General features: G+C 45.4%; 1 protein-coding gene across 2 annotated transcripts in view; it reads right to left on the bottom strand.

The window, feature by feature from the left end:
* DOCK5 (dedicator of cytokinesis 5) overlaps positions 1-24,715 on the bottom strand; it is a 148,600-nt gene that overhangs the window by 3,084 nt on the left and 120,801 nt on the right. For both annotated transcript variants that reach the window (XM_035138774.3, XM_035138775.3), the window contains exons 35-51: positions 21,993-22,149; positions 21,870-21,910; positions 21,628-21,718; positions 19,491-19,610; positions 18,377-18,466; positions 17,349-17,453; positions 16,641-16,782; positions 16,291-16,372; positions 15,072-15,156; positions 14,639-14,725; positions 12,453-12,629; positions 8,425-8,508; positions 7,415-7,552; positions 6,272-6,438; positions 4,659-4,836; positions 1,169-1,307; positions 205-308 (exon numbers count right to left, since the gene is read on the bottom strand). In XM_035138774.3, the coding sequence (XP_034994665.3) occupies positions 205-308; positions 1,169-1,307; positions 4,659-4,836; positions 6,272-6,438; positions 7,415-7,552; positions 8,425-8,508; positions 12,453-12,629; positions 14,639-14,725; positions 15,072-15,156; positions 16,291-16,372; positions 16,641-16,782; positions 17,349-17,453; positions 18,377-18,466; positions 19,491-19,610; positions 21,628-21,718; positions 21,870-21,910; positions 21,993-22,149 (1,987 nt within the window). The remainder of the gene's footprint in view (positions 1-204; positions 309-1,168; positions 1,308-4,658; positions 4,837-6,271; positions 6,439-7,414; positions 7,553-8,424; positions 8,509-12,452; positions 12,630-14,638; positions 14,726-15,071; positions 15,157-16,290; positions 16,373-16,640; positions 16,783-17,348; positions 17,454-18,376; positions 18,467-19,490; positions 19,611-21,627; positions 21,719-21,869; positions 21,911-21,992; positions 22,150-24,715) is intronic.

Here is a 24,715-nt window from a genome sequence, read left to right as displayed (position 1 = left end):
AGAAAAAGAGAGAACTGTATACTACCACCCCCTTTCTGAGTAGAATATTTCCAACCACTCTGGTGGTTCCAGGAAATGAGCCAATGGCCTAGCCAAAGACACCTTTTCATGCAGTACCACCCTAAAAAGCCCCTGGGGAAATTTGCACTGCTGCCACTATATCAAATAACTCAATCCAAAGTATGTCACTTTCCATTTCCTTACCTCTGCAGAGTTCCTTGAGCTGCTATTGCATTTGGGTGGAGGTGGGGGTGGAGTGCTCTGCAAGTTAAGAGTTGCTAATCCATCTGCCTGCAAAGAAGGAAAGCCTAGAGACAGAGAAAAGAAAAAAGGACGGGTTTTTAAAAAGTTAGTGGGCGAAAGACGAGAAACTGCCTTGTGCTTTTACACACACACACACACACACACACACACACACACACACACACTTTAGCAGGTGATTCTGGACAGATGTGTCAATTTGGAATCCCACTTGCAATTCCCCAGCCCTAAATGTCTCAGAAGTTTTGTCTGTGCTCGTCAAATGAATTTAAGCGCATGTGAAAAACGCACACCTGGGACAATGGGAAAGGAAATCCAGAATGACACCAGAAATGTCCAGTGGGGGTTCCTTTCTCATTGGACTTCATCCCTCACAGTTTCCTGAACTCTTAACGTCTAGTGATGGAATGAGAAAGTCATCCAAACTTCAGAAATAAATTATGAACATTGTCTCAGTATTTGCAGCAGAGGGTAAACTGAACCAAGTCTGGGATGGCCTTCTGAGTTTATGGTTCATTTTAAGAACCATGGGATTAGGAAGGGCTGGGTGGTCCCTCTTCTATTTAGCTTTGGAAGACCTAGGTTTGCTGGTGGGGGAGGAAGCAGTTTCTAGCCCTTGTGGCTAGAGAAACATGTTTGAATCTGCGATGGTAAAACCATGCCAAAGTGGTTCCCAGTGTTGAGCAACTTGGTCTGCAGATAGGGATGGGGAACATGTGGCCGTCCATATGTTGCTGGACTACAACTCCTATAATCTTGGACTACTGGCCAAGTCCAACATCTCGGGGGCAACAGGTTCCCCATCTCTGGTCCAAAGAGAAGGAATGTGTAAACCCCTCGAGGGGGAAAACTCCTTCTACCAACACTCTCTGCAAAATAAAACACAGGTGTGATCTGCACAACGTACTTTGGGTTCTTGGCGTTGTGGGCGTAGTTGGCAGTGGGCTGAGAGGTGTGGCCTGCTGCAGTGATGAGCCCTGAAGTAGCGACAGTCTGCTCTCCCCCAGCTGGAGACTCTTTGGCCTTGGTGCTTTTCCTGATGCATTCTGCAGTGGCGGAAACAGACCAAACAAGCAAACAAAAAGATTTGTTGAAGGTGCTGGTGGCAACGGTGTCTCTGAAAATTTTTACACATTACTTGGGAGGACAGGCGAACTAATATCAGTGTCCTGGAAGAAGCAAAGATCACCAGTGTTGAAGCAATGTTTCTTCAACATCAACTTCATTGGACTGGTCATATTGTGCAGATACCTGATGATCGTCTTCCAAAGCAACTACTCTATTCCAAACTTAAAAATAGGTAAAGGTAAAGGGGCCCCTGACCATCAGGTCCAGTCGTGTCTGGGGTTGCAGCATTCATCTCGCTCTATAGGCCGAGGGAGCCAGTGTTTGTGCGCAGACAGCTTCCGGGTCATGTGGCCAGCATGACAAAGCTGCTTCTGGCGAACCAGACCAGCGCACGGAAACACTGTTTACCTTCCCGCCTGAGCGGTCCCTATTTATCTACTTGCACTTTGATGTGCTTTCGAACTGCTAGGTGGGCATGAGCTGGGACCGAGCAACGGGAGCTCACCCCACTGCAGGGATTCGAACCGCTGACCTTCTGATCAGCAAGCCCTAGATTCTGTGGTTTAACCCACAGCGCCACCTGGGTTCCAAAGCAACTACTCTATTCCGAACTTAAAAATAGAAAGCATAATTTTGGGGACGTGGTTGTTCAGCGGAGCACGGAAAGCGGGCTCTCCCCTCCCTGGTAAGGCTCTGTTTTGAGCCCCCAAGAGCGAGGGGATCGGAGCTGTTGCACAATCAGACAAAATCGCTTCCTTTGACAGCACGAAGCTGTGAGACTAAGGGGCATCAGCGGTCAATTCGTCCGAGGAAATTTACACAAAAGGACTGTACCGTCAGTACGCAGATCATTTGGATTAATTAGAAACAAAATTTCGACATGGGAGAGGGATTTAAAATAACGGAAGTCGGTCCCCCCCCAACTGACTGACGCTGAAGGCGAAGACGTTACCAAAGCCAGAAAAATCAGTTTAAAGAGAATTAAACTTCCAAGACAGACTTCCCCCCTAGAAGCAGGGATAGGGAGAAGAGTTAAAATTGTATTTGAAATCCCTGTGAAGATATTGATTGGGACTGAGATGTGGCACCCCGTTCGGAGCTGCAGGGAAATTTGACATTTGAAGCCTCAATGGTGGCAAGAATGGAAACAAAGTACTGTACTGTATTTGTTAAAGAGGATCAATATATCAGATGGATATTTTTTCCTGAGTTTCGTGAAAAGTTTAAGCATTGAAAAGTGGAATTATGGATGTTTTAAAATTAAATTGGATTTAACTTTCGATTGTGGAGTTGGGACTTAAGAACCTCCCCCATTTCCTGTTTTGCTCTACTGCGACCTTCAAACTGAGATATGTCAACAACAGCTACCTTCTATGAGAATGCCTTCAAACTATTTTCAGAACTATTTTCAGAAGCAGGAGTTGAGAACATGTACTTTAGAGGCGGAAAAAAAATCAGGGAATGCTTCAAAGAGCACAAACAACAAGTCGAAGGGAAGTCAGAAGAAGAGGGAGAAAAGGATGGTCTGGATAATGGACTGGATGATATGATCTACAAAGAAGCATTAAAGGTGTTTGCTTTTGTTCAGAGAAAAGGAGGTGCCAGGGGACCTTCCTACAGGGAGCCTCCGCCTCTCCTGTTGACCAGTACTTCGCCCAGTGAGAGCAGCAGCAGCGGGTCAGGTGGGGGGAATGAGGAAGTTAGTAAGTTGGAGGAACCAGGGCTCCGCTATGCTAGAGAGCCATTGCAACACCCTGACCAACAGGTGGAGGGGAACAGGCAGCCCCTTCCGGCACCCGAATTAAGGCGCGCCACCAAACGTAAGGTCGGGAGGAGGCATTTCGGGGTGCCCAAACTCTTATGCTGGGCACGTAACAGGAAACGTCCATTCCCGGATTCTGTGAGTGACTGAGAGGTCATGTTTTCTGCTATCTCCTCACTGTAAATACTATGCACAATAAAATTCTTAAAGACAGAGCTGACTTGGGCGTCTTTACTCAAGAGTAGCCACAACAGCACCATTACAGGAGGTGAAGAATATTGAAGATGGGAAGATTTGGAAGAGGGAAAGGACAATGTTTGGGAGAAGTTTGGGGGGTGGCAGGGGGCAAAGAGGAATTTTTGGGTGTCAAAACATTGGAAATTAGGAGGGGGGGGGGGTGAAAATTAAAATGTTATGGTAGATGGATAGATGACTCGGTTTGAATCTGGATTGGATGGTTTGTGATTTTAATAATGGAAAGACAAGAAATTATGGAATCTGCGGTTACGATGGGGGTGGGAGAAGATTATGAGTAATTTAAATTTCATTTGAAAGAATATTATAAAGAAATGGAATTTATGGAAATTTTTGTAAGGGGCGATTAGGCCAAGGTTGGAAAATATTTTAAATTATAAAATAATGGGAATAAGAATAGAATAAGAAATATAAGTCAGTTTTTAAGGAAAATGGTGGTAACATATGTCTAGAATAGTGGGGATACATGTGAAGGATTTGTTTAAATAAGGAGATAAAGTCAGGAGTTAAATAAATTGCCAAAGATGAGTTAAAATGAAAGTCAGAAAGAGGGGCTTGAGGAAGTCCAATTAATTATGTTAAGGTAATTAGATGAGAAAATAAGATTTTTGTATTTGTATTTTTAGTCTTTTTGTGTTTTGTTTTGGGTTGGGTGGCTGTTTTAATTTAGAACAGAAGCAGGGAAGGGATGCTCTCTCAGGGTGGGGGGCTGGAAGAAAAAAGGGAAGTTCCTGGGTGAGAGCTGGAACGTTATACCAGTTGTATGAAAAAAGATTCAAGGTTGCCTGCCTTTATTGTTCTTTTTTCTTTTTATTTATTTTTCTGTTATATCCTTTTCTGGGGTTGTGGGTGATTGATATTTTGTATATGTATTTTGTGTTTGTTATGTCCATCTCCCTGATGTACCAGAGTTCTGTGTGCAGGGATTTTTATTATTGTCCTTTTTGTATGGAAGAACATTCAAGCATGCAAACTCCCCATCTGCAGGCTAAAGTGGTATAGTGCAATGTTAGTGAGAACTGAGCCTGAGTTAAGACTTCTGAAATTGTAATGACGCTGCTTGATACTGAAGAGTGGTATCTTTCTGAGCACAGGTCATGGTAATGTAATTTGCAGCCGTGTGCTCAGAGGGTTTACAGTGGCCAACACAATGTAACCAAATGGAAAGCCCTTCCTTAATGCGATCATCAAATCTTCCACTATCTGAGCCTCTCCCAGTTTTTAACCATGACATAAGCAGCATGCACAGCTAACAGAAAATGACAGACGCTCCCAGGGGGAATTTCATCATAATTATCACTCATTTATTTACCATGTTGGAAGTCAGGTCAGCCTCTGGCTCCTTCTCAGCAATGACCTGAGATTTGCTGAGGCTCCAGTCCTTCCGCCTGAATTTATTAGCGCGGTTCTCACCATCATCCTTCGCCAGGAGCTCCTCCATCCTGGAGGCTGTCAAATTCCTCCTTTCCACCAGTGGTTCAAGAATAGATCTGTAGCCCATATAGGAAAAACAAGCACAGATTATCCCATCTCCTCTTGTCAGCCTGAGGAAACATCACAAATGTCCCCTGGAGACATGAAGCACTGGCAGTTCTGCCTTCCTACAGCCTAGATTGCCAAAGTTCCTTTCAAGGACAGGGGCTGTCCTTGCAACCACTTACAGCAAAAGTTGCTAATGTGGTGCCCATGGGTTTAATGGGGCCCTTGAGGTCTTCCCCTGGTGCCCATCAACTACCTGACTCCCCGCCAATTCAATGCACTCCTTGTCATGAGGAGGCAAGAGGAAGGCAGCCCTGTTTAGGGAAGTTTTTAATGTTTGATGTTCTATTGTGTTTTTAACATTTTGTTGGAAGCTGCCCAAAGTGGCTGGGTATAAATAATAAGCAATAATTATTTATCTATTTCTCCCTCTTAAAATATAGAGCTGACGAACAAAGTTTGGAAGAGTGTAGCTCCTCCCTGCTTCCTTTTGCTTTGCTTTTCAAAACTCTAATTCTGTTGAATCCTACTTTAATGAAGATCCCTTGGAAAAGTGAATTGTGTGTGCGCACACTACTGTGTTTCTCCGAAAATAAGACACCGTCTTACATTTATTTTCCCTCAAAAAACCACACTATGGCTTATTTTCAGGGGATGTCTTATTTTTTTCCTCCTCCTGCCGTGGCTGGCATTGCTGCTGTGCCTATCACTATGTCTTATTTTCAGGGTATGGCTTATATTCCTTGAATGCTTAAAAATCCTGCTACGGCTTATTTTATGGCTATGTATTATTTTTGGAGAAACAGGGTATATTCCCGTCTCTCGGGGGGCTGATCCTGGGGAAGGGGTGAAAGAAGTGACCAGAGAGGTGGTACCCATAGCAGTCCTAGAAAATCCAAATTTGCCCATGAGCCTAAACTAGTTGGTGAACTCTGACTTAAGTGTACTAAACAGCATCTCAAGTGTTCTTCTGTCAAAAATAGGAGAACACTTATTTTATCCTCTTATGAGGTGGTTTCCTGGTCAAGTCTTAGAGACCTTTTTGAGTTTTTTCCTTGAGTATAATAATAAATATATTACAGTGGTACCTCTGGATATGTACTTGAACCGTTCCGGGGTGCCGTTCTCACCCCGAAAAGTACGTATCCGAAGCGGCGCTTCCGCGCATGCACGAAGCACGCAGAACGCTTCTGTGCATGCGCACACGGCGGAACCTGGAAGTAAAAACTTCCTGGTCCACCATGTTCTTAAGTTGAAAATACTCAACCCGCATTAAATGTAACCAGAGGTATGACTGTACTAAATAGGTGAGAAAATATCTCACAATTGTTTGTTCCAAGCTGGTCATTAATAAAAAATTACAATTCTGAAGCTGTTAATTTAGTATTTTATCTATTGGTGGATTGACCCTAATAAATTGGATTGATTTCCTACTAATTCACTCACCCGTCTGATCCTGGTCTGGAGGAAGTACTGTCTGATGAGGTAGAGGATGTTGATCCCACAGAGGAAGTCACAGAGGTAACCGAGAGCCTCCTCAAAGTGGAGGACATGATGTAGGGCAAAACCACTGACCCAGACCTGCTCTGCTTTCTCTCTGTCAGCGAAGAAGGCTGTGGTTGGAATATAAAGAGGAAAAGTGCTAACTGGGCTTTGGAAAGGAGGGAGGAAGGTGCCCTCCTGGCTCAGTGCCTTCTGTGGGGAAACTGGTCGCACTGCCCTAAATCCGCTTCTGTTGGAAAAGCAAGTCAAGTCCTAAGCACAGGAGAGAACTTAATCGCTCTTTTTGTGCTGGCTCCACTTGGGGCTAACTGGTATGAAAAGAGCTTTTAAACATTCTGCCTTGCTTGCTAACTCTGGAATGCTCTTGTGGGAAAATCATCGACTTCCTGCAAGGCCTTTTGGAAGCACCTTGAGCCTTAGCTGCCCTGTGCTCCTGTAGGAGGAAAGGTAGAATATAAACATGGTAAATAGCTCTGCTTGAAAGCCCAGCTCCATCAGGCCTCCTATTCCTTGACTGTCATTTGGTCACAGCTATTCCCTTAGGCTGCCTCAGGGGGAGAGGTGAGAAGCAGGGCCCCTTCCACCAGCAAGACTGAAAGACCAGCTCAATGAAGCACTTCCTGTCCCTGAACTATTTCCATTCCAGCTGGTTATTATAAGAAAAGAATTTTGACTTTTCAAAATTGATGTCTGAGTTTGATTTTTTCCTTTTCTCTCTCTGGCTCCTTTCCCTTGTGTTTCATGTCCTTTAGATTGAAAGCCTGCAGGCATGGGGTTGTCTTATTTTGACTGGTTGTGTGTTATCACCTCTGCAAGCCTTTTTTTGGCTACAGAATGGGGTGCAAATTTTCTAAAAAATAAATAGTTAATAAAAATAATAAAAGAAAGAAAATAATCCTGTTTTGGAATTACAGCTTATTTGCACATCCCTCCAGTGGTAACTGAGCTATCTGCCTGAAGGCCTTTCAGACACACTTTTCTATAACTAAATTAAAAATAAACTGGTAGCTAGGCACTGGGATTGTGACTGCTTTCCAGGTAGACAGGTTTAAAGGTTGCCTTAATAAAACAGGATGCAAGAGTTACCAGAGTTATCACACCATAGAGCTTCTCCACTTTCTCCCTCAGCTCCTTGAAGCAGGAGGTCAGTCTGTCATGAAGAGGCTTCAGCTGTTCTGTCAGCTTCTTCCCATGAATCCGAATCCCTTCGGCCAGCAAAGGCATCTGAAAGAGGAAACCAAACACATTGGATGCCCACATTTTGATGTCAGGAAGGCCACTCTCATTTCTCAACCCATACCCTTAAGCATATACAGAGTCAGCCCATGAGCACTTCTAGCCCAGTATTGTCTACTCTGGGCTGTAGATCAGTGGTAGAACATCTGCTTTTCTTGCAGAAGGTCTCAAATTCAATTCCAGATGTCTGCAGGTGGGACAGGTGTATCCAGCCTGAAATCTTGGGCAGCCAGTGCCAGGCAGCGTAGACTATCCTGAGCCAGATGGTCTGACTCAGTGTAAGCCAGCTTCCTATGTTCCCAAGGTCCCGGGTTCAATCCCTGACATCTTCAGGTGGGGCTGGGAAAGAACTCTGTCTGAAACTTTGGAGAACCCATACCAGTCAGTCCTGACATGGGGTGAAGAAGCGTTTTCCTATAAAGGGCCACTGATCTATGGGGAGGACTGCAGAGCTTTCCCTCTCTTTGTGCCCCTCCACCTCTCTCTCTCTCTCTCTCTCTCTCTCTCTCTCTCTCTCTCTCTCTCTCTCTCACACACACACACACACACACACACACACAGAGAGAGAGAGAGAGAGAGAGAGAGGGAGAGGGAGAGGGAGAGGGAGAGGGAGAGGGAGAGAGGGAGAGGGAGAGGGAGAGAGGGAGAGGGAGAGAGGGAGAGAGAGATGCGCAAAACAGAAGAGGAAGAAGGCCCAAACAAGTGTGTAGGAGAACCAAATTTTGCTTAGGACTGCATAAAATCAGGCTGAGGGGATTATGCAGCCCTTGGACTAAAGAGACTCCACCCGATATATAGACAATACTAGGCTAGACAGACCAATGTCTATGACTTGCTATAAAGCAGTTCCCAGCCGGTACCTGTAAAGCAATCAGTTGCTTGAGCAGTTCAATCTTATCTTGATCTTCAGGGTGTTCTTGAATATATTTCTCTGTGAAAAAGGCCTGAAGGGAGAAAAACAAAGAACAATTGAGATGTGAATCTTAATCTTTTTCCCTTGGTTTAAGGCAACAGGTTTTCAACCTTTTTGAGTCCATGGCTCCCTTGACCAAGTACATTCTTTCTGCAGCTCCCCTGTGGGGAAACATGCTCCAAGCCTCAGAAGCCCGGTTCATACCTGTTAGAACACCCTCCCCTGTGCAGTGTTCCCTCAGCCTCCTCTCCTCTCCCCTCCCATTGGGAGTCCTCTGGGCAGCACCCCTCCCCCTGCTGCCTCCTCACGCCACCCCATAGGGGCCTGGAAAGAGGATGCTGCATAAAGAAACAAGTTGCATGCCTTCATAGGGATCTCATCCCCAGTTATCACTAATAGAAAAGCATTAGTTTTTGGAAACGTGATTTTAAGAATTCTTTTGAGCTCATCATAGACCATCTCCCAGTATGTTGGGGCATGTTCGCAGTGTGACCACATATGTACCGGTATGAAAGTTCCCTCAACCTCCGAACATTTCCAACACAGTTTGGACCGACTTTTGTACATTTCAACAAGTTTACTGGGCGTCAAGTACCACCTTTAAAGCATTTTTGTATATTTTCCTTTATCAAATAGCAAGCCAAAAAGTTCATACTTTTGTTCCAAAGTTTCTCCCAAACTGAAATTTCAATGTTGTGTCCAATGTCTATAGCCCAGTGTGTCATTAAGGCCTTGACCATTTCGTCTTTGGTTTCCCATTCTAGTAAAATTGTATAAAGTTTGGATATTAATTTTTTGTTGTTTCCCAATATTGTTTCACCAAATTCTGATCCTCATTCCAAAAATCATTGTTCTTTATATTTTCTGAAAACCTCATTTAATTGAAAATATTGAAACCAACCTAAGATCCAGTTTTATACCTCTTCTCTTTTTTTTAGTCCTATAGTGCCCTCTCTAAGTTCAAGGAGGTCCTTGTATGTACCCCAGTTCTTATTCATGTTTAATTTTGTAACTGCCACTGCCTCAATGGGGGATATCCACTAGGAGGTCTTCTTTTCTAGGTGGTCTTGCTCAAATGCTGTATAGATTCTTTCTTATCACATGGTTGTGGAATCACTTGTACACTTTAGTTTAGTCATAATATAGGTAAGCAAGCCATCCATACACCAGAGCAAAGTCCAGCTTCACCCAATCTTTCATCCAACACAAGCAAGCCGCCTCACAGTACATTTTCAGGTCTGGGAGCCCAACTCCCCCTTCTTTGCATCTATCAAGATTTTGCATTTGATCTGAGGCTTTCCCCCCTCCACTAGGGAAGGGCTTATTGCTTGAACACGGAGAGGCAGTCTGCAGACATGCTTAGAGAAATGTGTACAGAGGAAGCATGGTAACAACAGGGATCCACATGAATTTGCATTAGCAAAAGGATCAGAACTAGTTCTACTAACGCCTTCTATTGCTCCACCCATCAGTATATCCTTGCTTTTTCCAACCCTCTTAATACAGGGCTATTGCAAGCCAATCTGGAACAAAGTCTAGGAAGATCTAAAGTGGTCTCTCACAGAGATACCAGGGTCCTACAGCAGGAAGAAGAAGCTTAACTCTTAACTCCAAATGTACACCATTCAGTCCTCTCAGGTATGGGAAAGATGTGCTATTTTCTCCTAGATAGAACAATAAAGCATAATGTTTCGGGGCAATGTTGTCAAGGGTAAAGCCTGCAAGATTCCACTGACTATCAACCCAAATTGGGGGCACGGCAATGAACAATCCGTCTTTAGACATGCATGTGATGAAAAAACTGGCTTTTTGCTATTGTTTAATGGTGAGCAAGGAGAGTGGTCTGCTCCAAAGGTTCCTTGTCCCCAACATGAAAGGAAGGGTTTAGATTATGATGATTATGGCAGCCCACGAAAGCCGCAGTCCCTCTACAGAAAGAGCTGAGAATAGGAAACTGTGAGCAAACACCCCGAAGACTTCCAGATGTGGCCACAGCATTTCAAAGCCTTAACGGCTTTTCCACTTCTGCAAATCTAACTTTCATGCCTAAAATAGAGTGAGCCAGCTCAAAATACTCCTTGGTTGGAAATGGATTTTAATCCCATTTTCAGCATCTGGGGACTGACTACCTGGCAGCATTCTTAGCTGAGGACATCTGTGAGCTGTACTGACTACAGCAAACTGTAACTAGACATAGCTACTGTATAACACTCATTGGGCACTATGGACTTTCACAATCTATGGTGCATCATCACTGCTACAAACTTTTGATCACTTCTGCCATATTGTAAACACCTGCCTGCTTTACACACACACATGCCCCACGAATCCTCATGAACAGTCATCAATATATTAGGGCACATCTCTCCCAATACAATATTTGTATGCAATTTTGCTTAATAGACACATTTTTGCAAAGCAATTTCCATGTGTGTGTGTGTGTGTGCGTGCGCACTTTTGTGCACACTTTACCCTAGTATATGCATGTTTGTACTCCTTGTCTGGAGATCTGCAATGCAAAAACTGGAGAAGTGCAAGTCAAAGGATATGTGTGTTTCAGTTCACATATTGTTCAGGAAAGTGCAAATTAGGTAAGTTTGCATTTGAGTTCTAACAGAATTAAATTTCTTCACCATCCTACTCATGACTAATCTCTACAACGTTCTAGCTTCCATTCTTTTTAGTTCTTGCCAAAATATTCAGAAAAACCTACAATACTCTATACTAATAGCCCACTAAGTTATTTTTATACTAAAGTACATGAGCTCCTTTGCTCTCCAAAGTGTAAATCTCATCCTTTGATTTTGACTCTAAGTTTTTTGGTACTTTACACCAGGGGTCCCCAAACTTACCCGGCTTCGGGTCGGTTCCTCCGGCACTGATTGTGTGGCGGGCCGGAAGGCGGGGGAAACGCGCTCCCATATAAGTGTGCAATCACTTTTTCTGGTGCACCGCAGCGCCGGAAATGCACAGATGTCATTTCCGGTGCACTTCCGGGTCGGTGCGGCACCAGAAACAGCTTGTGCGTGTGCGTATGGGAGCGCGTTCCCCCACCCTCCAGCCCACGCTGCACCGACCAGGAGATGGGAAACCACACCATGGCGCGCCGGTAAGAGCGGGCGGCGGGGGTCGTTGGGGGCCGCACAATTGACTCACACGGGCCGTATCTGGCCCTCGGGCCTTAGTTTGGGGACCCCTGCTTTACACCATGGTCCCTTTCAAGTTAAATAGCTTTATATCTTTTCTGTATTAATCTAATCATTCCCTCAATTTTCAGATGTTCAGGCTGTGAATACCTTTGCTTATATAGTCAAAGGGCAAAAGGTGAAGTAACCCCAAGGTGTGCAGAAACACACACTAAAAGCTTTAGGAAAGTACTCTAAAGTAGAAGACAAACAACCCAAAGAGGACTAAAGATGCTCTGTAGCCGCATAATGTTGTTAGTTAGGTGGGTTTTTTTGGGGGGGAGGGGTGTGGCATTGCAAAATGTGGGGAGAATTGAATGCAGCAGCTAGAATTTTGAACAGCAACATTCTATACTGCAACATTTTGTTGCAAGTCCCACTTGTTACCCACAATAAGTGTGCATAGAACAAAAATATTATTTCTTCTCTCTGCTTTTTCTTATTTCAATCAGACAGCAACACGGACAAGGAGTGGGCAATTTTGGTTTCTTTCACCTTCTCATTTTTTAAAATCTTAAATTCAGTTCTTATGAAAGTCCTTATGAAAACGCACCAACATTTTAATGCAAATTTCTTATTGCATATTTGTATGCAAATCCCTCTGGATTAATGTGCTTTTGTAGACATTAACTGGGTGAAGAACTGCATTGCAAATTTTGGGAAAGTGCAAATTTTGAAGGATAGCTGTGTTTCAGTTTGTGCATTGTTTCGGAAACTCCAAACTAGGTATGTTGGTTTTAAAATGCAAATTGCATTTCACACTAATCTCTACTCTGCAGTGACAGCTGACCTTCTCATAATTGGTGTATCCACCCATGACGGCCGGATCGACAATGCCATTCAAGAGCATAGAGAGGGGGTGAACAGGCAGGGTGCGGTCCCAGGCATGCTGCTGAACACAGTTACTGATTTTCTCATTTGTCAGCTCCATCGTTTCAATGGCATTCTCCAAGGGACTTATTTCCTCCTGAGAAATGCAAATACAGGAGAGTTAAGGCCACATCTAAAATGAACTCTTCAGTGCAGGTCAATGTGTGTCCAACTTTCCAGGTCCATATAATACGCCACGACTTTTTCCTGGCTGGTGTCATCCACATTATGGACCATAACTGAACCTCTTTGACATGATACAGTGCTCCATACGAGAAAGTATTTGGCTAAAGTCGTCCCAAAGTAAAAACTGCAAAAATTATCACATGGAAAAAGAGGACAGTATTTTCAGACCCAATCTTTGGCATGGGATTTTTTGGTTTCGTTTTGCAATTGTCACAAAAGGTTTCAATGTAAGGAGAGGAAACACCTAATAATGTGAAACTTAGGCAGCATAGTTTCAGCTTACAGAGGATATGCATGCACTGGTTCTTAAATGCTGTGGAAGGGACAGTGGGTTGACAGTTTTCCCAGCCCTGCTCCCTCACTCAGAGTGGTAGCCAGAATGCCAGTCTAAGATTATGGAGATGCAAATTCAAGTCACTTCTTAGACATGCAGCCCACAGCATGATCTTGGGGCAGGCATGCTCTCTTTCTGCAATTCTCTTCTCTTTATCGGAGCCTACCTCACAGACTTGTTGCATTATTAAAAATGAGGGGGAAACCACTTTGAAGGGCAGTGCACAGGAGGTTCTGCTCCTAGCACAGAGCTTTCTGCTGCATTCTGCAAGATATGGCTTTGATTTTTGAGGACCACAGTGGGATCAAATCCAAACTCTTCTTCTACAAACTCTTCTTCATCTAAATCTCCATGCCAGGGTTCCCATTCAGATCTAACTCACTCACTCCTTTCTGTGCCTGCAATTCACTTTCAAAAAATATGATTGCAATTGCCAAATTTGTGAATAGTTTGGCCCTCAGATGAAGAGGGATGAAATCTTCCCTTCAGTTGCCAGTCGTGTCAACTGTCTATTCAGCTCTTGAGTGCCAGAATGGCACAATGGCGTAGTGTTGGACTTGGTGCCTGGGAAACTAAGAGCCTGGGCCAAACATTAAGCTTTCCACCCTTATCCGCTTCAAATAATAATAATAATAATAATAATAATAATAATAATAATAATAATAATAATAAGGGACCCAGGTGGTGCTGTGGTTAAACCACTGAGCCTAGGGCTTGCTGATCAAAAGGTTGGCGGTTCGAATCCCTGTGACGGGGTGAGCTCCCGTTGCTTGGTCCCAGCTCCTGCCAACCTAGCAGTTCGAAAGCACGTCAAAATGCAAGTAGATAAATAGGAACCGCTACAGCGGGAAGGTAAATGGCGTTTCCATGTGCTGCTGCTGGTTTGCCAGAAGCGGCTTTGTCATGCTGGCCACATGACCTGGAAGCTGTACGCCGGCTCCCTCGGCCAATAATGCGAGATGAGCGCGCAACCCCAGAGTCGGTCACGACTGGACCTAATGGTCAGGGGTCCCTTTACCTTTACCTATCAAACATTAAAAGCTTCCCTAAACAGGGCTGCCTTAAGATGCCTTCTAAAGGTCTGGTAATTGTTGTTCTCTTTGACCTCTGGTGGGAGGGCATTCCACAGGGTGGGTGCCACTACCGAGAAGGCCCTCTGCCTGGTTCCCTGTAACTTGGCTTCTCGTAGCGAGGGAACTGCCAGAAGGCCCTCGGCACTGGACCTCAGTGTCCGGGCAGAACGGTGGGGGTGGAGACGCTCCTTCAGGTATACCGGACCAAGGCCGTTTAGGGCTTTAAAGGTCAGCACCAACACTTTGAATTGTGCTTGGAAACGTAATGGGAGCCAATGTAGGTCTTTCAGGACCGGTGTTATGTGGTCTCTGCGGCCGCTCCCAGTCACCAGTCTAGCTGCCGCATTCTGGATTAGTTGTAGTTTTCGGGTCACCTTCAAAGGAAGCCCCACATAATTGTCATGAGGAGGGCGATGGTGGGGAGAAATCATGTGTGCTACCCTGAACCCCATGAAGAGGAAGGATAAAAATGCAGTGAAGACAAAATTAACATGCATCCTCTTAAAAGCTCACCACTGCAACCTGTTTGACTTCAAACCACTTGAGGATTCCTGGGAAAGAATAGGCAGTTGTGTAGGTGGTCCTCTCGATCCACATTGTCTGGAAAAAAGCGAAAGTCAAAGTGGAGGCAGTTAGAACTGCTAGCTGGGTATTTTGGAAAGGAATGTAGCTCAGGGGTAGAAGATGTAGTTTGCATTCAAAGCACTCTAGGCTCAATCCCTGGCATCCCCAGGTGGGTCTGGAAATGACTCACAACTTCCCCTGAGAAAACCCAGAGTTTTCCTCAGAAAAACTGACATATGTTTGTTCTGATTCAGCAGTAAACAGCGGGTTTCCCCAGGTAAAGCAGTGGGGCAAGTAGAAGTGTGGATGAGAACTGGAAGGTAACAAAATCCAGAGAGAGAAGTAGAACCTCAAAGATTGCTCCAGAGGATGAAGGACTTACTGCAAATTCATTCTCAGGATCTTTTTCTCCTTTTCTGAATGGCCGGGAGTATCTGAATTGTTGCACTTCATTGGATCTATAGAAGCTAAAGCAGTAAACAAGCAGATCAGCTCAAATCAAACCACAAGCTACATTTCCAGCCACCATCCAAAATCAGGAGGCCTGACACTATTATTTATTTTCATTATTGTAACAATTTATTTCCACGTTATTATTCTATTTATTTATATCCAGCCTTTTTCCATGACAGGGACTCAAGGCAGCTTACAGCCTAAAATAAAAACAGCTAATGGCAACAACTTTACCAGGTTACCTCCAGAAACCTTATATACTGTACAGTACTCCTGCTGGGTCACTTCAATCATCCTGAACAGGGGTCAGCAACCTTTTTCAGCCGTGAGCCATCCCTCAGACCATGTGGTGGGCCAGGCTATACAGTCGTACCTCGGGTTACAAACACCTCGGGTTACGAACAACTCGGGTTACGTCACATGCACGTTCTGCGCGGTGCACGGTTTGCGCATGCACAAAGCGTGAAAATAGCGCTTTGTGCATGCGCAAAATGGCGGTTTGGGTTACGAACTTTTCGGGTTACGAACTGCAACCCGGAACCAATCGTGTTCGTAACCCGAGGTACCACTGTATTTTGAGGGGGGGGGATGAATGACTTCCTATGCCCCACAAATAACCCAGAGATGTATTTTAAATAAAAGGACACATTATACTTATGTAAAAACACGCTGATTCCTGGACCATCCACGGGCCAGATTGAGAAGGCGATTGGGCCGCATCCGGCCCACGGGCCTTAGGTTGCCTACCCCTGATCATGAAGGGCACTCTTAGCTGTACCATATGCTCCAAAGTTTCACCTTATATCCACTAAGATCAGGGTGTTTACGTGATAGCACGAGAGCAGGTCTGGATTTAGCCCTAAAGCAGTGGTGCATTTGAAGCAGGATTGGGGGAATGGAGGCATATAGCTCCACAGGTAACAAGAGGAATGGAGAGAGGTTGGTGCAAACTGGAGCTTTACACAGCATCACATGCCATCAATATGGCACGGGTCTTCTAACACTGACACAAAAGTAAGTATTGAGCTGTTGCTGTACTTCAGAAAGAAATCCAAAGTAGAGGCAAGCCAACCCATGAACGAAGCCCAGTAATAGTACTTGCTTCTAGATGTGGAGAAAGGGTTGATTAGTCAGGGAAAAGTGGTTACTTTAGAATCTGCTCTGGAACAGGCTTGTCCTTGTAGTTTGGTGGGAGGTTCATTACAGGTTTCACTATGAAGCACTGGACATCTGTGTGGTGTGCGTTAAGGAAAAGAAATAAGAGGAAATGTTTACAGAGAGCATAGAGATCAGATATCCAAATCACGCCCTAGCTTAAGATCCATGTCAGGGGCGGAGAACCTCTTGCAGGCCAAGGCTGCAAGGGTGTGTAAAAATGATTGCTGCATTTTCAGCTGCTAATGTGTGCGTGGCCTAAGACTCCCACCTAACTCCTACCCCTACCCACTGCTTTATATTGTGCAGTTTAGTCTCTAACCAGACTCCCCACAAAAGATACACTGCTTAACAGACGTTTTGATCTCTTCTGTGGGTGGAGCAGTACTGCTCAACTTCTCAGCATTTGGAAACTGAGTCAGTAATTTCAGGTTGAAGTCTTCCCTCCTTTCATATTCCTTGCCACGGTAGATGAAGATCTTGTTCTGCGACAAGGATCAGACATAGGAAATACAGCAGTGCTATTAAAGTTGCTAGTCCGGAAAAATTCCCATGGCCCTAAATTGAGAACGGCACATAACTGCCAAGCCACCAAAATGGACACAAACACAAGCAAGTCTAAGGCCTGTCAATACTGCGGAAGGCCCAGATTTAAAGGACTTATTGATTCTGATTTCATAGAGCATGGCCTATTTCAGTTGCTCCGATTTAAGAGAAGGGGCCTTGGATCCAGCCCCCATCCCTACATTACAACTGGAACACTCCTTTTCAGGGTCCCTCCACCAGCTAATGGTATCAAAATGCCACCAGCAGTAGATCTACACCTGCAGATATATCTGCCTTTGTTGGGGACATGCCATTCCATTGGTTAAGCTCTTCTCTGTCGGGGAGATGCACCCCCACTCAATTCCAACTCCTTCCAGCAAGTGGACCTGAGGGTTAAGTCTGCTCTGCTCATTGTCATCTAGTTTGCAGTCAGCAATTCAGATATCTGAGATATTTTAAAGGGTTATTATGGGCCCATCATTGAGACCCCCCATGTCATTCTTACCCGCAGAAAAGAGGGGAATCCATGGCCAAAATACCCAACAGCAAAATACTCTGGTTGGGGTCTCATTGCCTTCATGATGTTCTCATAGAACGTGGCTCGTTTTTTCTGTGTATTAAAAAGGAGAAGGGTGGGTGGGTGCTGTTATACAAAAAAGTAACCCGATCAAGGAAAAGTGTTCAATCACATTTCAAGTTTAAAAAGCTACAGGCCACAAAGCTGGAAAGATCACCTGCTCCTCTATGAAACTGGCACGAACATTTAGGAGGGTGGCAACCAAGGTAAATTTAAAGGTATCCCAACTTTGAAATACTCTCCACTGGGTTGTCTGCCTGACACCTAGTTTAATGACTTTGAGGTGGTCGGTTAAGGCATTTCATTCATTCACCCAACTTTTAGTGATTAAGAAATAATGCTGCATGTAGTTTTGATGGCTCTCCTGCTCTTTCTTATAAATTTATGGGATTAAAAAACACAAAAACCCCAAACCCATCAAAACAGGTCAAGCAAATAGGACTAAATATCAAAATGTCAGTTGCCAAAATGCACAAGATTCACAGCAGGGATGAGACACCCCTGGGCCCAGGGTCCAAATTTGGCTCTCCAATACTCTTTGTCTGGTCCTTTGGCCTCTCCTCAGGCCACACCACTTTAGAGGTCTCATCCCCTTTCCAGATGAGTTTCACACACTTCTTTAGTATTTTCCTTTGGCTGGAATGTGCCCCAAATGCCTCTTGCTGTTGTGAGGCCCTCATAAGCTTGCCCAGAAGGGAACGTAGCCCTGAGTCTCAAAAAGGTTCACCATCCCTATGCTAAAGCATGAAATGTGTGTGGCCACAAGCATTTTAGCTCTCTCTCTCCTCTCTCTCTCTTAAAGCCTCAAGTACACTGAAGCTTCATGTGCCCTTAATCTGCAGCTGTTACACTCTGTCAGGAGTACAAGAACTCTCCCAGATCTCCCCCCTCCCCCCCCAAAATAACCCACAGCAATCCTCCCAACCCAGCAGAGGACAAAAACCTAGCCATCTTACCAAGAGATTGCCAAGGCCCTCATAATCGAAAACTTTGTTCTCATACATGTCAGCAAGTTCCTTGCTTAGCTGGATTGCTTTCTCCCACATCTTCAGGAAAGATTTTTTTTAAAAAAAAATGAGAAGAAAGATCTATTAGCACAGATGATACCTGTCACGGATTGCTTCTGGCTACTCGTGAGAGACGAGTTCCACAGCCATTCTGTCTTTAAGACTTTTATTTGTGCATGATATATACAGTGCAATACAGTTTCAAGAAAACATGTCTGCTCAGTCTGACGAAGATTCCCCCAATGCCCTTTGCCTGCTCCTCCCCAGCATAATAACCGGGGGGAGTGCTCTGGAATGTTTCAATTCAGGCGCGAACTTGAAAGGGCGGGCCATCTCCCCGCTGGACACTTCTCCCTCCCCCTGGGTGTCTGTCTCAGATTGCAGTAATGGCTCTAGGATGCTGTCTGGCCCTTGGTGCCTCTCCAGTTCGATAGTCAGGGAATGTTCACTGCTAGAACATTCCCTGACAATACCCAATGGACCAAACTCAATTCTGAGAAGTTAGGCTTCTAACAGATGCCAAGGATGCTAATAAGAACTAAAACCATAACTCACACACCTTTCTTGCACTTAAACAAGTTAACTTGCATGTTCCACTAGTCATATCCAGCAGCTAAATCCTCTGCATGGAAGCAGAGATTCCAGATTAGCAAGCCAGAAGTTTTAAAGTTATGTTTTATTATCACGTTTTTGTATTGCATTGATTGTTATAAGATGTACATTCCTTGTTTCTGCAGCTTGTAAACTGCCTGGAGTATTGTAAGATAGAAAGACAGTATACAAATTAAAAGTGATGATGATGATGATTTGTGTGCACATCTATCTATCTGGCTTTTGTGTGGTTTGCACACAAGAGGCAAGTCATATAAAGGTGAGAGTCACACCCATCGTTCCACACATCTTGAGCCACACCCACCACTACCATGGGGCCAATTGGGGGGGGGACCCAATAAATTCTTTATTGCATTAGCATTTAGCCATAGCAAACAACCCAACAAAACAATTAGAAAGCAGAACCTGTCCTGGAAATTAAGTCTGCCTCATCCTGCTGTGACAGACTCACCTTGCCTTTGTCAAAGAAAACAATGATTTCTTGATAGAGTTTCTCTTTCAATTCCTGCTGTGAATAGACATAGTAACTGTCCCTCTGAAGCAGATGTGGAGCACATGGCTTATCAGACCACTAGGATAAAGGAAACAACAAATCAATGAATTAACATATTCATTTTTCCTTTAATGGTTCTGAGGAGAGATAATATGACAGCATTCTTCAAAATACCAGGAGGTATGTCATACAAGGCTTGTTCACATGTTACACTGAACACAGATACAAGCTGTTGCTACCAATGTACAACTGTTGCTGTTTTTTGTGTGAAAGGGTGTACAGTTTATAAATTCAGCTGTTATGTATGCAGACGGTACACTTGCTGAATGTAATGCTTGAAGGAGTTGGGTATGTTTAGCCTGGAAAAGAGGAGACTGAGAGGAGATATGATAGCCATCTTCAAATATCTCAAGGGCTGTCACATGGAAGATGGAACAAGCTTGTTTTCTCCTGTCTTGAGGGTAGGACTCATACCAATGACCTCAAGTTACAGGAAAGGAGATTCCAAGTAACATATGGGAAAAACTGACAGTAGGAGCTGTTGGACAGTCTCCCTCGGGAGGTTGTGAACTTTTCTTTCCTTGCAGGTTTTTAGGCAGAGGTGGGATGGCCAACTTTAGCTGAGATTCCTGCATTGCAGGGGGTTGGACTAGATGACCCTTGGGTACCTTCCAACTCTACAATTCTATGAATGTTGCATGTAATTCTATGAATGTGCAAGTGTACAGCTCTACAGTTGTGTATACAGGTTGTACACTTGTTAAATATAACATGTGAGCATTCCTACAGAGGAGGGCAGAGTTGCCCCAGAAAGCAGAACTAGATCCAAAGGAAAAATTTAAAAAAAATCCTTCCTGTAGCACCTTAGAGACCAACTACTGTAAGTTTGTCATAGGTATGAGCTTTCGTGTGCATGCACACTTCTTCAGATACACATCCATGCACATGAAAGCTCATACCTATGACAAACTTAGTTGGTCTCTAAGGTGCTACTGGAAGGAATTTTTTGTTTTTTGTTTTGTTTTGACTACCTCAGACCAACACGGCTACCTACGGTTTAAATTACAGGACAGTAGACTTTGGTTGAACATTAGAAGAACATTTTGGTGGTCGGAACACTTTGACAATGGAAACAATTAATGGATGTCTTTGGCAGAGCTATTGGGGATGCTGAAGCTCTGGATCTTCTGCACTGTGAAAGGGGCAAGGCTAGATCAGGCATCCCCAAACTGTGGCCCTCCAGATGTTTTGGCCTACAACTCCCATGATCTCTAGCTAAGAGGATCAGTGGTCAGGGATGATGGGAATTGTAGTCCAAAACATCTGGAGGGCCGAAGTTTAGGGATGCCTGGGCTAGATGGTCAGCAAGACCCTGCCTAATCATTCTTCTTGGGAAGGAATTCCACAACATGATTCTTCCAAGCAATGAGAAGTTCTCTTCTGAAAGCTATAGATATAGCCGTATCCCTAAATCATTCCATTCATTGACACACATCCCATAGAAATCCCAGACAAGATGAGGGTATTCTGAGGAACTCACTGCTTCAACAAGGAGGTGGGCTTCAATCTGCTATGGATTGGGTTACACTTCCCTTAAGGATCAGGTTTCCAATTTAGAATGCTTTTAAGATCTCACTATGGCGCTGTGGTTAAACCACTGAGCCTAGGGCTTGCGGATCAGAAGGTCGGCGGTTCGAATCCCTGTGACGGGGTGAGCTCCTGTTGCTTGGTCCCAGCTCCTGCCAACCTAGCAGTTCGAAAGCACGTCAAAATGCAAGTAGATAAATAGGAACCGCTACAGCGGGAAGGTAAACGGCGTTTCCATGTGCTGCTCTGGTTTGCCAGAAGCGGCTTTGTCATGTTGGCCACATGATCTGGAAGCTGTACGCCGGCTCCCTCGGCCAATAATGCGAGATGAGCGCGCAACCCTAGAGTCGGTCACGACTGGACCTAATGGTCAGGGGTCCCTTTACCTTTACCTTATTACTTGAGGCACCCAGGTGTCTTTGGACAGAGGTAGCTGGATTATCCATGCTAAAAACAATCCTGACTTGGCTACTGCTACGATGCCCCCTTTAGCACCTAAGATACTTACCTGGAGCAACTCTGCATGAAGGAGAAGTGTGTATGCTGCCTCAGTGTAGTTTTCAGAGCCTGTGTGTAGGTCCCGGAGTTTATACAAGTATCTAGAAAGGCAAGAGAAAACAGATTATCATGGAATCACATGCACAGAAGCTGTTCAAATATCATTTAACTCAGCCTGTTGATCTAAAACAGAATTCTCTACACAATGTCTCATACCAAAAAGTAGTGAAGCCTAAAGGTAACATGGCCTACCTGATGTAGATATCCTCTCTCTTCTTTTCTTTATAAAAATTCTGCAAAAGTAAAAAAAGTATGGTTGTGAATAACTGAACTGATTTTTACAATTAAGAATAATGCAAACCAAAAGGTATATACCAGCACATTGACAGTGCAGCTCATGCGGTTTTCTTTACTCCCATCATGCATGATGGCCCGATAATCCAAAAGGTTTTCTAGCAGGCTGCTAACCAAGAGAGCAAACACTTCGCCTGAGCTCGAGAGGTATTTGTGCTTCCGACAGTGCTCCAATAGGCTGCAGGGTCATGTGTGTGGTACAAGGGAAGTGGGAGACAAAGAGAGAGAAAATCAGTAGTTTATAATTAAGTTTTACAAGAAATAAATAAAACTTTATGGGTTCTATCCAATGGTGGTTATACCCTGAGTAGACCTCTTGAAATTAATAGAAATGGCTAACTTGGCTCCATTACTTTCAAAGGGTCTAGTCTACTTTGAGTAGAGGTTAGTTGGATTCAACCCTATGTTGTGTTAGGGCCAAAGTTGCACTAGTGGAAGTCTGCAGTGTGCTATAAGCCTTCCGGTCATGCAACTTTTGGATCCAGTCAATTGAAGCACAAAATGAAAATGTCACATCTTGGTGGAACGTTATTGTGAGGGACAGGGGATATCGCGAAGTCCCTCCCCTCCTGAGTTCAAGCCAATCACCGAGCACAGGGGAAAGCAGAGAGAGTTCCGATTCCAGTGGGGAAGCAGGAAGTCGTGTCCGAGGCTCAGGCAAGGTAGAGGAGCCAGGGTCCCAGGTGGGACAGAAAGGGGCGAATAAGGGGGGGAGACCCATCCCCCCAACTCCGGAACTACGCAGAAAGAGGAGGGGAAAGAGGATGGGTCTGCCAAAGCTTTTGTGTTGGAGAAAGACGCGCCAAAAGCCATTAGGAGGTTCTGAAACCGACTGATCACATCACTCCGTGTAAATAGCAATGACTTCAGCACTGTAAATACGCAGCACCAATAAAAGAATAAAATGCAGAGCTGCGTAGCGTCGTTACTCTGAAGTAGTCCACTCCGGCCACTGTGACAGCAACCTCCTAATCCTTTTTGGGCTACTTTGGAGTTGCCGGGATGAGCGTGTCAGAGGCGGAGAGATGGCGGCAGATCGCGGAGCAAGCCCAGCAAGAACTGCAGCAGCTGTCGCTGCAGGCGCAGGGGGAATTGAAGGCAGCTAAAGAAGAGACTAAGAAGGTCCAGGACGACCGGCTACAACTTGCGGAACAGGTGAGAGCGCTACAGGAAAGAGAGCAGGAATTAAGGGCGGTGGCGGTAGACCTCCAAAACAAGCTGGATGCAGAGAAAAACAAGGCGGGAGGGGCACCCCAAGTCCAAGTGCTGCCAGGAAGGAGAGCCGGGACGCTAGTAAGCAAGTTCAATGGAGACCCGAGGGAATATCAGGGCTTTGAGACTGAGATTGTGTATGCTCTTGAGCTGCACCACGCTGAGTTCCCTGATGATGAGCACAGGGTCGCGTTTATTGTGGAGCACCTTACCGGGGCAGCCAGGGAGTGGCTAAGACCGTTAATCGCAACAAAGAATCCTTGCATGAAGAATGTCAAACTATTTCTAGAAGGTTTGAAAACGATGTATTCGTCCGATAGTCATTTGGACCAGACTAAGGAGGAACTTCATAATTTACGCCAAGGAAATATGACAGTTCGCGCGTATTGGTCGAAATTCACCATGCTGGTGCACAGATTGGGGTGGGAACTAGAGTCACCCCCAATGCAAGCGGCGTTCTACTTGGGGTTGCATGAGGAGGTGAAGGATGAGCTCTCGAGAGGTCCAAAGCCCAGTAATATGGATCAGCTGAGCAAAGCGGCTCTGGCGGTGGGGGTGAGACAGGAATCCCGGTGGAGCGACAAGCAAGCAACGCGCGCAAAGCGGGCTTGGTTCCCACGGTCGCAGGAGAAGCCACTCCCCCAACAACCCTTTCCAGCCACGCCTGGGGCCAGTCAGGACCAGGAACCCATGCAGATTGATAGCGCGCGCGCGCGGGCTTTTCAAACCCCAGCGGCACCAAGACGCAAGGAGGGAAGGGGTGGGAATTGCTTTCTCTGCAACTCCCCCCAGCATCTCGTCAGAGACTGCCCACATCGCAGGGAGTGGCAAGGAAAGGCGGGAACGGTTGTGCCCTCCCCCACTGACGCAGCACCACAGCAGGGAAACGGGAAAGCCTGGCTGCAGGAGACAAGGGGCAGCAGCCAGGCACAGTCAGCAGACAACAGCCCCAGCCCACCCACCCGCACAGAGAGGAGCAGAGCCAGCCCACCCCTCCCAGAGCAGGAGTGGTTCTAGAAGTGACGCTCATGCTCCCAAATGGCTATCCCCTGACGGTCCTCGCCCTAATTGACAGTGGTGCCTCAGCCAACTTCTTCTCGAGAAACTTTGCAGAAGAGCACCAGATCCAGCTTCTGCAGCTGGATTTTCCCCTGCACGTGGCAACCATTGACGGCAGAGAGCTGCTGGGAGGGGCCATCACTCATCAAACCCCCCCCATGAGAATGACGGTGGGAAGGCACTCAGAGACACTGGCATTCAACGTCACAACCATCTCAGACCCCCCCATCGTCTTGGGCATGAGCTGGCTGGCGCGCCACGACCCCTCCATAAGTTGGCACCAGAGATGCATCACTTTTGGATCGGACTTTTGCCTGGAACATTGCATGCAGCACCAACCAGGGGAGGGGCCTCCGATAGCCACGGTGGCCACCATGCACATCAAAGGGGGTGAGGCGATACCCAAGCCGTACTGGGACCTGCAGGAGGTCTTCAGCGAAGCGGAGTCCGACCACCTACCCCCACACAGGCCT

The sequence above is a fragment of the Zootoca vivipara genome, chromosome 14, assembly GCF_965207765.1.
Source record: "Zootoca vivipara chromosome 14, rZooViv2.hap1.1, whole genome shotgun sequence".
Lineage (NCBI taxonomy): Eukaryota > Metazoa > Chordata > Lepidosauria > Squamata > Lacertidae > Zootoca > Zootoca vivipara.
This window is presented reverse-complemented; position numbering and strand designations above follow the sequence as displayed.